General features: G+C 35.5%; 1 protein-coding gene across 4 annotated transcripts in view; it reads right to left on the bottom strand.

The window, feature by feature from the left end:
• Positions 1-13,022, bottom strand: part of ZRANB3 (zinc finger RANBP2-type containing 3) — a 285,930-nt gene that overhangs the window by 51,998 nt on the left and 220,910 nt on the right. For 3 of the 4 annotated variants that reach the window (XM_061135065.1, XM_061135066.1, XM_061135063.1), the window contains exons 9-12: positions 8,386-8,505; positions 5,873-5,992; positions 2,937-3,116; positions 2,269-2,421 (exon numbers count right to left, since the gene is read on the bottom strand). In XM_061135065.1, coding sequence (XP_060991048.1) covers positions 2,269-2,421; positions 2,937-3,116; positions 5,873-5,992; positions 8,386-8,505 — 573 coding nt within the window. The remainder of the gene's footprint in view (positions 1-2,268; positions 2,422-2,936; positions 3,117-5,872; positions 5,993-8,385; positions 8,506-13,022) is intronic. The other variant, XM_061135064.1, reaches the window with a different exon arrangement.

The following is a 13,022-nucleotide window of genomic DNA, read 5'->3' as shown; positions in this document are numbered from 1 at the left end:
TTCCTTGCAATGAAACTATTATGGTTGTAGGAATGAGGTATTACCTCATACCAATCAGAACTGCCATCATTAAAAAAGTCTACAAATAATAAACCCTACAATCCCACTCCTAGGCATCTATCCAGGAAAGAAGAAAACTCTAACTAGAAAAGCTACACGTACTCCAGTGTATCTGCTGCACTATTTATAATAGCCAAGACATAGAAGCAACACAAATGCCCATCAACAGATGATTGGTTTAAGATGCGTCATGCACAAACACATACACACAATAGAATACCTTGTGTACTCAAGAATGTTCACAGCTTCTATGGGACATATTCTCTTTTTAAGAATGAAGGAAAATTCTCCCATTTTTGAGCCATTCTTTTATGTCAGTTCTATAAAATTGCATGCAACTTTACAAATATTTTTAAAAGATATAGTTTTGTAAATATTTAATATCCTGCTAATTTGATTTTGAATTGTAAATGTCAAGTGTTCTGTTTTGGGGACTTTTATGTTTTATTATACTTTGTTAAAATGCAACAATTATACATTTTTAGAATGTTTTTATGAGTAAATTTAATGTACTGTAAAAAATTTTTTTTAATGAAAAAAAGAATGAAATAATGTCATTGGCAGCAACATGAATGAACCTAGAGATGATCATACTAAGTGAAGTAACTCTGACAGAGAAAGACAAATATCAAATGATATCACTTATAGGTGGTGTGTGTGTGTGTGTGTATATATATATATATATATATATAAAATAAATGGAAACTAAGGCACACAGAAGTTAAGTGACTTCCCAAGATCCCCAATTAGTGGTAGAGAAAGGATTTGAACCAGGCAGACCAGCACCAGAGTCCTTGCTTAGTCCTTGTTAGTATTCGGCCCTACTAATTCTTTACATTGCCTCTTGACAGGGTCTGTGTGATACATGTTGGGAACACTTGACAAAATATAGTTGATTTGGAAAAAGAAGGTTGTTGGGCTTTTTTGTCTCTTTGTTTGCTTTTGTTTTGCCCATCAGCTGAGTATTTACCAAGTGTCAGAACTGGGCTAAACTCACTCTCATACAATATCTGTCACTTAATGCCGACAGCCTATGAAGTAAGTAATACTCTAATCTGTGTTTGTGGATCTAAGGCCCATAGCAGTTCCATAACATGCTTATGGTTACCAAACAGGAAAGGGGGTGGAGAGGAATAAACTAGGAGTATGGCCTAATTTTCACAGATATAAACTACTATACATAAAATAGATAAACAAAAGGTCCTACTGTATAGCACAGGGAACTATATTCAATATCTTATAATAACCTATAATGGAAAATAATATGAAAAAACCACATAACTGAATCACTTTGCAGTACATCTGAGACGAACTCAAATACTGTAAACCAACTATTCTTCAATAAAAACCCCAAACAACAACAAAAATCCAATAAAATAAAGGTGTTTCCTCCAGCCAGATCTTAAAAAAAAAGGCCAAGATTATAACACACTAAATAATAACAGAATCCCAAGTTCATAGTGATATTTTTTAAAAAGGAGGAAGTGAGCTTTTCTCTACAGAAAAATGCCAGCTAATGAAGAAGCAATGATGGAATTCAAAAAATCACGATTTCAAAACTGCTTCAGGCAAAGATCAATGAATACTAAAACCGCGGCATCAAAGGTTTTGGGAACAGTAATGGTCACATGATCTCAAAGTATCACACCATAGATTACGTACTAATTGTAAAGAGAAAAGGGTACCTTTATAAATTCGTCTTATTTTGGAGAAGCTAACTTCTCTTCATGTTTTGTCTGTTCAGGCCAGTCTCCTCTGATGCTCACATTGTTTGCCTATTTTTTCTGCTAGCTTGTTTGTTTTACTAACTGAATTGTATAAAGTTATATACTTTGAACACTGTAATGCAAAATATCTTTACTGAGTATGAGACTTGTGTATGTCACTTTTTGTGGCAAATTTAATATATCTTTCCCTACCCTCAGGGTCTCAGAGATAGTCTCCCATAGTTTCTCCTGAAGGCAAGAATTCTACTTGGCTTGTTTTTCTAAGGAGTTGAACAGTGAGCACTGATCTATTACTGTTGAAAAATACAAATCACTCTTGCAGCCTCCTGATATCAAAGCCACCCTTTAGTTCTCAGAACTTCTCCACCTTTACACGGAGACTCCTTTCAGTAGCATGAGCAATTAAAAATTGCTACTTAAAACAATATACGATAAAGGCAGAGTTTCATGGTATAAAAACCAGAAAAGGATATAATCTTACATGAGTGAACAACATTTCATCCCTGAGCTCTTCAGACCTTTCATTTGGAGTCCAAGCTTCAGCAAACTGCAGGAAATCCCATTTTTCCTTATCACCCTCCTCGGCCTGAAGCTTTTCCTTCCTCCCATTCAGTGTGCTCCCTGTAACCTGAGCCTGTGAGATGGAAAAGCATATAGATTTTACCACAGGTCGCCTCACAGCTGACATTTACTAAGCAGTAACCTGGTTTTGCATTTAAGTCACAAGCAATCCAATAAAGAAAATCTTATTTTTTCAACATATCACGCACGGGCTTTAGCGATCAAGAATCACTCAAGGTTCAAGAATCCTTTTGAGAAAGTGTATGTTCTCAGCTTACAAAAAGGACTTGGGGTTTGAAAATGTTTTGTTTCCTTACTAGCTCATCCTCCGCTGGCCTCTAAAATGGTAGAGAAGGACTTGGAAGACAATAGGAACACATGTAAATTCATGTCCCTCTCTTATTACCAAGGACAGCAGGTAAAGTATTACCAACTGAAGCCTTTACTGGACTTGGTCTTTATCAACATCAACATCTTAGTGTACATATATATGCTTCGCCTGAAAACACCAAAACTCAGCCTCTTAACTCACGCAAGCTATGGATAATTATGAGTACGCTGGTAACCTGGTTTAAATTCAAGCTTTACCTTACGATTCAACATTCCCCACATAAGGGTGTCTAGAGTCCCATTTGCAATAAGGTAGTGAATGTTCACAGAACTGCACTGTCCAATCCGGTGAGCACGGTCTTCCGCTTGTTTTATGTGTCCAGGGTCCCAGTACAACTCTGCAAACACAACGTGAGTTGCAGCAGTAAATGTCAAACCCTAAGAAAAATAAAGTGAAGAAAAAAAGTGAAAAGTGAAAGTGTTAGACGCTCCGTTGTGTCTGACTCTTTGAGACTCCCTGGGCTGTAGCCTGCCAGGTTCCTCTGTCCATAGAGTTCCCCAGGCAAGAATACTAGAGTGAGTAGCCATTCCCTTCTCCAGAGGCTCTTCCTGACACAAGGATCAAACCTGGTCTCCTGCAGTGCAGTCAGATTCTTTACTGTCTGAGCCGCCAGGGAAGCCCAAAGTGAAGAAATTGAGATGCAAATGAACTGAGAATTTAACACAGAACCATGTATAATAAAGTCTTTCTGAGTATGTTCCCCAGACAAGAGAACACAGAAGGACTTAAAAACAAATCAGTCTTTCATTTTAAGTCAAATTAAGAAAATTTAATTCAGGTAAATGAAGGCCGCTTACTGCAAATTAGTCAGGTGAACTACAAAGAACATGTTTAAAAGGTATTTCAGTATTTCTAAAGTCAGTCTGAAGAATGTATACATAAACAAAATTGCTTTATCCTCTGATGTATACTGGGTTCACATTACCATTGGAAAATCTAATAAAATACATTATAAATGAGAATATAATTCTAACACATGGTATCCATAGCAACTAGGCAGAGAGCAATGACATCCTCTATTCATTTAATTCATTCTGTTTTATAAAGCAAGAAAATCATGTCTACAGTCAAAGCCTTTTCTATCTATGGAATTTCTCATGTTGCATCCCAAAGACTCTGATGTTTACTGATTTGTATCTTGATGTATACAATACAGTTGCATTTTTGTGCAACTGTATTTTATATCAGTTTGAAACAGTATGACATTAAAAGTATTAACTAGGTCTTATTTTATAACTAATATATGAAATAATGCAAGTCTCTTCAAACTGTGTTAAAAAGTGCATGACTTTAAAGTGGGTAGGTCAAGCGAAATGTGGATCATGCTTATGTTATTGCCACACAGTTGTGGGTGGTATTAAGTGGTCAATAGAAACACCTCCTGTACTGTGGGAGTGTCATCTAATCCATGGCTGTTGCTCACATGCCCTGGAACTTCTGCGAGTGACTTTCATGACTGCTGTGCTGCTTTGATGTTATGTTAACTTAAAGTATTTTAATATCACATAACAACATCATATTAGCATTCATTAAACAGTGGCACTCATTCTCAAGCTGAAGATCAACCACTTTGGAACATTACTTAGAAGTAATAAAAGCATGGACAGAGTCAAATAAACACCATGTTAAACTGTGCTGCTATTTAGGATTTGAAACGCTGCAAAATATCAGAGATAATGCAAAAAAATTAAGTAGCTTTTAAAGTAAAAAGTATCATAAAAGTGTAAAAAGTATCGTGTGACCATACAAGTAAAAAGGGGAAATACATTGGCAAGATCAAATCACTCAAAGATGCTATTAATACTAAACTACAATGGAAGATTCAGAAACCTCCAGGACAAAGCCCTTTCTACTTTCCTTCATTCTGATGAAGATTTTATTAATAGTATTCAAGGGTATTAAGTTTTGAATTATACAAGGCCTTCAGGAATACAGCCTTGAATAGAATGTGAGTGCCTTGTACAATCTTAATTTCAGAAAGTCTTTTATCAGGTCACTCCCAGACTCTCCTGCTCAGATTCTTCCTACTTATCTTCTCCCAAGCTATTGGTACTCCATTTCAGCTCTTTTTGATAATATTTTCTATGGCTGAAATATTCTAACAGATATAAAACTCAGACTACTAGAAATTTAATCCAACATGAAAGTTTGATTAGAACTCCTAGTGAGTTCTAGAACTTCTTCATCTTCATGGATTCTCTCTACATAGACAATTTTATATATATCAATTAACTCACTAAAAGGAGAACTCTGGTCCCGGTCCAGATTCCAGAATCCACGGAAGTTGCCAGATTTGCCATATACCAAGTTGGATATTTAACAACAATACGCTCAATTACTTTTCCCTCTGTTAAATATCCTGGCTTAGATATTTACATCAAAATATCCTAGAATGCTCGTAGAAAAAATGTTCATAAGTATCCCCTTTTACAGTGGGTAGTACAGACCAATATCTATTTTTTTCTTACTCCTTTGTAACATAATACTTGATTGACCAATAAAGGCTACTGTTTCCAGTTTCATTTGAAGACAGTTGTGGTCCTGGGAATAACTGCAGGCCAGTGAGATGTAGCATGCCTTTCTCCATTCAGCTTCCTGGATCATAGATATGAACTCTAGCAGAACTCTTAGATAAGAGATACCTGCTAGGAGTGGTAACCAGCCTTGGACTGTCTGTATCCAAGAGTAAAATTTTATATACTTAAATCATTGTTAATTTGGATTTTCATTTACTTGTAGCCAAACCTAACTCTAAGGAACAAACCAAGGGCATTCCACAAAAATTTCAGAAAGACAGGAGAGTTCTTTTTTCCTCAGGCCACCTTGCCTCACAGACTCTGATGAAAACAACCAAGACAGCTAAGTGCTGTAAGAAAGGGAAGACAAAATGCTATACAAAAGATGATGGGAAAGCGTTATAATGAAATTAACTTTATTCTTGCAGGAAATTCTTTACTTGAAAATTTAGGAAGTTTATAATCAGAGGTGTTGAGGTCTCCTTCTGTTACACTTTCTAGCACTCTCCAAGGTGGAATGAGTATTTATCACACCAGATGGGAAGTTATAGTTAAGGTTAATGGCCTTTTTATTATCTCAACATTTCATTATCAAATTCAGATGTGAAACTTCTTACCTGACCAGCAGCCTGAATGCTGAGGATAGCTACACGAGTCTCAGGATCCTTTTGAAACTGATTAACCAGATGTATTCTTTCTGAAGATGGAACACTTCCATCTATCCTGATGTAACGAGTCTACCAACAACAACAAGGGAAATGGCAAAATTAGGACAAGCTCCTATGTACCCATCTTATCATATACATGTTACAGCTTATTTTTATGTTCACACAATAAAACAGAAACTGGTGAGAATGATAGGTTAGTAAAAGACTCTTAACCAGATTTCTTAATACCTGCTTATAAAAATTTCCTATTTTTAAATATTTTAAGATACTTGAGAGTGGTATCTATGTCTAATTCATCTTCATACCATCAATACCAAGTGTGATGTCACAGATATAACAGGAGTTCCATAATCATACCTGGATTATTGTCTTCAGTAATATTCTAGGTAAAATGATATGCAAACTTTTAAAAGATGGATCAGACTAATTTTAAAGTTACAGGACCACTAATTCCAAAGTGAAAATAAAGTCAGACACGTGAGAAAAAGTGGATTCAGCCCACGTATTTGGGATTTAGGGAGAGTAGTCCTGAAATGTTGCAACATTAACAGGGAAAACATCTTTTTCAAAGTAGTATTTGAGTCATCAATATTTTTCCCATTATTAAATTTAAAAGAAATATATGATTCGGTCATCTCCACTGAGGTAGGAACCAAGAAATCCAAACACATTTTTAAAAAAGAAGGAAATACTAAGTACTAAATTGAACCGTGCCGTATTTTAAGAACAATATGAGTTTAGAAAATATGAGCAGTCAGTGTACGTCAGAATTGTTTTTAAAAACTTATTACTCAAATTTGTAAAAACAGGCATAAGCCCTGAATTTCAAACTGTCTCATTTTTATATGCACTTTTATAGAAAATATTGCCTTAAATACTTGAGACACAGTTTTATAAGGGAACCATCAAATTAATGATTTAACAGAATGTCCCTTATCAACTTTCTATGTCTTCATAAACAGATATAAATTGACCAGTGATCCATCAACAGAGACTATAAAATCTTCTGAGGGTCTTTCTAGAGAAAACATACTGTCAGGCAAAGGAGAGTTTGGGAGAAATTAACCTGCAACACCATGACTACCTACATTTTTAACTCTCGGTGGCATTAAACGCAATTCTAAACACACCAGTAAAGTGGGAGTGGGAAGAAGAGACACACTTGGAATAGATTCCAATAGTTTTAAGGTGTAACGGAATCAGAATTAAAAATCAAATATTGTTCAATCATTTAAAAATTATTTCTAAGGCTAATTAATTCTTCCTCTAAGGATCTATCACAGATACTATATGGTAATGAGAAAGCATCCCTTTAATATATAGCACTTTACTATGTTATAGTATCATAAATCCATCTATGAAGGAAAGACTAGAATTATTTCTTTGGTAATGTTAATGACTAATTAGCAAATACTTGAAAAAAGTACACAAAGTTTTAAAAAAACATGGCTTTATTCCTCCCTTTAAAAAAAAGCTACCTGCACCAGCAAGAGGTTCTGATATTACATGGATATTAAGCTCTTATAATTTGTCAGGAACTTCCTCTGGCTGACCCGGAGCATCTCAAGAAGGCCTTAGCACTGACAGAGGGGCGACAGGTTTAAACTTGGAAAGAAAAACGGCAGATGCTGTTCTGACAGTGCTGTTGGGGAACAAGGCGGACCCAAAGTCCATGAAGCCAGCAGGTTTCATGGTGCTTACCTGGGCGTATGTTTCCGACTTGCCCACACTAAATCTTAATAAAATATTCTATAAAGTAGGCTGCCTAGATGTTTAAAAAGTATGACTGCAGCTGGGTAACAAAACTGTCTAAATTTATTCTTCCTTTCCCCTCAAAATCACCCACGGTCTAGGCCACCATGTGGGTAAACAATTTTAACTGCCTATACCAATCTCAAATGGTATATCCAATAACAGAAACAAAATTCGCATGATAGCCTATCAAGGCAGCATAGTTTAATCCATCCATCCAATTTGATCAGTGGAGTATTATGACTGGTATAAAAGGGAAATATTAGTAGTATATTATCAACGCAATGGAAATATAATATTAGCGTATGTGTGCGTGCTCAGTCGTGACCAACTCTGTGACCTCATGGACTGTAGCCCACCAGGCTCCTCTGTCCATGGAACTTTCTAGGCAAGAATACTGGAGTAGGTTGCCATTTCCTACTGGGATCTCTCCAACACAGGGATCAAACCTGTGTCTCTTGCGTCTCTCGCATGGGCAGGAGGATTCTTTACCACTGTGCCCCCTGTTGATCCCAATATTAGTATAATTTTAAAAATATATACATTTGTATAATTTGAAATAAAATATGTAATAATAATTTATAGATATACATCCCATAATCTGAAGAAGGCAAAAAAAAAACCCCACCCCAATTATAAAAACTACAATTGATGTTTAGGATATAAAAACTGCATCCTAAGTAGTGTTTTATAAATAAATGGTAACCTACCTTGTTTTCTATAACTGCTTCTGTGCAAGCTTGGAGCATGCTTAAATGGTGAGCAAAAACCAGAAATTTAAGTGAATCATTCTGAAGCATCATCTTAATATAATCCTTTACAGCACCTGCCTAAATATAAAAAGTTCAACCTCATTAATGTCATAAAAATGTTTATAAGAAATCATGCCACTTTAACAAAGCAAGAAAAGCCTGAAAATCAGTAAACTTCCATGAATTTTAACTGTTCTGTCCTCAAGGCAGCCTATAGCAGAAGCCCACACCTAAAGCGACCCGTGAAAGAAGAGGAACATGAGAGGGGAAAAAACTGAGAAGTAAAATAAGAACAGGATAAGAATTTAGATGGAAAAAAAAAACAAGATAGGGAAGGAGTCTCAAAGCAAAGTGGGTAGTCAAGTAAGCCGTGGTGAGGAAGCAGTTGGTGGTTTTGTTCAGAAAGTAATTTTCAAAAAAAAAAAGCTCATATAGAGGAGTAAGTGGAATAGAGTGAAGGAGAAAATTGAAGATAAAAAGTCAAACAAATGGCATTTTGTGTGTGTGGGAAAGAAACCGAAAAAGAATAAGAAAACTGAGCTGAAGTTTAAGGGTTAAGGAAAGTGGTTTTTTCATTTCTTTTTAACTAAGAAACTAAGGTAGATTTACAAAAAGGCTGTTAAAGGTGTAGAAAGACGGAGAAAAACGAGAAATGAGGGGATTGTGCTTGCCTCCAGGATGGAGCAGGCTGCAGGAGAGGCTGGAGTGATGGGATTAAGAGCTCAGTCGGGAGGTGAGAGAGAACAGGGAGGGAGACAAAGAAATCGTGAAGCAGAAGGGAGAAAAATCATGAAAGCTCATACTGAATAGGCTTTTCTTAGCTAGCTAGACGCCAGGTTACCTGTTAAGCATAAGAAATCAATATGAGATGAATTAAATAGGAGTTAAATTTAAAATGGATAGCAAGAATTAAATTTAAAACACGAATACAGTATCCCTTAACTGTTAAAAAAAATTAGTCAGACATTTTGGGAAAAGATAGCAGGCTGAATATATTTAACCTCCACTCCTCAGTGCTATATTTAAATGATAGAAAAATGTATAGAGAAAAAGAGGTTGGAGAGGGATCAATAGCAATAAAACTTTGCAAGTGAAAAAGCAGACAGATGCCTGGTAACTGATTAGCCAATCTGACAGTTGTTAAACTGCCAGTATGGAGTGTTGAGAAGTACCTGGTTTACAAAGGCGTGATCACAAAAGGATCAGGAAATGTCACCTCTGGAAGTGAGGATAGGGATGTGGCTAAAATAGGAGGACTGTTTGAAAAAATGTTTAAGTAGCTGAATATGTGCCGTGCTGATCCATAGCCTTTCTCTACCCATTCCACTTAAGAGATGACCTCCCAATTCATCCTGGAAGAAAACTACAAATTTGTTTTCTGGAGAGGGCAAAACAGAGGTTATCCAGATAGAGGAATCCTACAATGATGGTAGGTCATCCTGAAAAAATCAAGGGGATTAGATGTAAATTACATAACAAATGGTGAGCTCTGACCCTCTCTCTCCACTTTTTTTTATTCCCTAGGGTCCCCAAACAGAGACTTAGGCAAGGGAGAAGAATCACGTAAAATGATTATTTTCAGGAAAACCAGACCAGTAAAAAAAGACTAAAGATACTGATATTGGGGTTCCTCAACAAGACATCCCAATCAGATCACTCAATTATTATCCTTCAGTAAACATGGAAACTCTACATATCCATGAAGAGTTCCTAGTTAGCGTCTAAAGTCTTGTAAATAAAAGCAAGCAAACAAACAAAAAAACCCACCAGACATTTGTGGAAAGCAACATGAATAGATCAACAATGCAGAGAGAGAAAAAAACCAAACTAGAACAACAGGATACTATAAAAAAAAAAAAAAAAAGAGTAGGGGGAATGGGGCAGAATTCTCCTGGAAATTAAAACTATAATAGCAGAAGTGAAAAATCTACTGGTTACTAAGCTGAGGAAATCCTCCAGGAAGTAGATGGAAATATAAAATAATAATAATAGAGAAAATATAAAATATAATTAGAGAACCAGATGATGAAAACAATATGTGAATAATAAAAGTTCTAGAAAACAACACAGAAAAAAATGGAAATAATAATTAAAAAAAAAAGAATATTTTACAGAACTTAAAACTGGAAGTTTCCAAAATGCAAACTGGAAAATGCCCAATGAAGATCCTTCATAATGGATGAAAATGGACCCAGGGCAAGGTCCATAATCATGAAATGTTAGGACAATGGGAACAAAGAACTCTACAAGTTTCTAGAGAGGGAACAGATTTCACAGAAGCAAAACAGAATAAAAAATCTGAATGGCATTGCCTATCCCAACATCGATACTGAATGAGAGAAAATGATTTCTAACTAACAATTCCTATTCAGCCAAATTAAAAATCAGATATAAAACTACAGCAAAGGCATTTTCAGATATGCAGAGTTTCAAACAATTTACTGCCAATGTACCCTTTCTTGGGAGGCTACTGGAAAATGTACAGCAAAACAAGGGAATAAAAAAATAAAGAAAATTATATATATTTGAAAAAGAAGTAATTCAGCACAAGGGAGAAATAAATAAAAATCCCCGATGAGAGTTTCACAGCAAACCTAAAGAAAAACTGTCCAGACTGCAGCTGATCAAATGCTACAGGAGAAATTTTGTTAAGTGGATAAAACTGACGCCATGCTAACCTTTAAAGATATTGAGAACAGACTGGACAACTGAGGTAAAGTTTGAGGTTGAATTAGTGAGAAATGAGTCATAAAAGAAAAAAACATATCATAGTATACTGTGTTGTTCATCTGTAAATATTATAAACATGGTTCTAATAATGTACAGGTTGAATATTGATCAAGCCAAAATTAGTATAAATTTACATAAAATTAGTAAAACTGTAACTTTCTATCTCTTCATCCATTTCTATCTATTGATCCATTAATCTATCAATTTGTCTATCTCCCTATCTATCACTGTTTGAAGAATGGGAACAGGGGAAAGGTCTGGGCGTGCGGGTGGGGCTGAAGACTGAAAGAGCTAAAATTTTTATTTTAGATAGAATTTTATCTTCCATATAGAGAAACCAATTGATGACACCTAAAATTACAAAGCAAGCAGTAATACAAACCAAGAAGCAAGATAAACCCATTGCTGAGGGATCTAAGTAAATCCCTCAAAATCAGCTACAAGAAAAGACCATGGTTGCCTCCAGAGAATAAATATAGGGGACTGTTATTTTTTTTCAAAATTTCTATTTCTCCTCATTAAATTATGATCATATGTAGCTTTGATAATAATTTAAAAATTTTAAAATAGGAAATACTTTGGAACATTTTAAAACTGAAAACTACCAATTTAAAATTCATGCATATGACTATCAAGTCACAAGACTGATTCTCTCCAAGCTACATTTTGTTCGTCTAAGTTTTCTAAAGACTAAAAATTCATACAATGAGACTGGAGGCTGTTAAGAACTTTAGCCTTGGATTTCAGTGCCTCAGAAAGTGGAAATGAAGCCCTCTCAAAATAAGGAGCTATAAATTCCAGATATGTTGCCATGGTAACCGAACCACTTTAATAAACCGCATGTTTGCCTAAAGAGCTATATTTACTGTGATAAGCCTTTCAAAAAGTACATGTCAAGTTGGAGTATTTTTAAGGTACATTCATTTACCAAGCACTGCAGACTTACAGACTAAATAATCACTGCACCCCTAGTCTCAGATGCATTCCCCACTTCTTCACAAGCAAGCTGTTTCTACCAGAGTCTCCTCCACTCCCATCACCCCCTCCTCAGTACAACCAGAGACTGCTGGTGCCAAAGCTCAAGCCCCTTTCCATCTCTTCCTCCCAATCACAGGTTCAGAAAAGCTTATAGTTAATATTATAAGTTCAATTATATAAAGTTCAATGGGCTAAACAGTCTCTTGGGACTAACCTGTTGGCTATCATTGTGATGTTGCTTCTGAGGAGAAAACGTGTTTGCAGAACCAAAAAATCTACACAGCAAAGGGACTTTGGGATTCTCTTAGGTTCTTAGGTTGGGGACTGCACAGGTTTGCATTTTAAAATGAACTATACATGCATTTTCCCTGTTCTGATTCTAGTCTGATTAAAAGCCACTGCAATGTCACATTTTAAGTTATCTGAATAGAAGTTTGCTTTTGAAGTATCTTACGTGCATATTATATAGGAACAGCAGGTCCTGTTAACAATCAGTGTTTTGGTCACACCGGTTCAGGTTCTACAGAAACTGTAGTGCTCACAATTTCATTTTACTAAAATTGGTCTGTTAGTAATGTGTCTGTGAGCCAAAGTTCTAATTTAAATAATTAATGAAGACTACACACTCTGTCTCATTTAAGGAAATGCAGAAATAATGAGAATATGTTGTACGATTTATTTCTTAAATTTTTTTTTAAGTGAACAGGTACACATCATACTTTTTGAAGTAAAACTAAAGAAAAACCTACATTGCATTAAAGACCTGAGGAAAGTTACTTTAAGTTGTCAGTCTTTAAACAAATAATAAGAGGGGAAAAGAGCAAAAAAAACACCAAACTTGAGCTATGACAAAGACTTTCTCCTTGACCAAACTTCAGTTACATTCC

Source organism: Dama dama, chromosome 33 (genome assembly GCF_033118175.1).
Source record: "Dama dama isolate Ldn47 chromosome 33, ASM3311817v1, whole genome shotgun sequence".
NCBI lineage: Eukaryota > Metazoa > Chordata > Mammalia > Artiodactyla > Cervidae > Dama > Dama dama.
The sequence above is the reverse complement of the archived record's forward strand: the minus strand, read 5'-3'. Positions and strand labels throughout refer to the sequence as shown.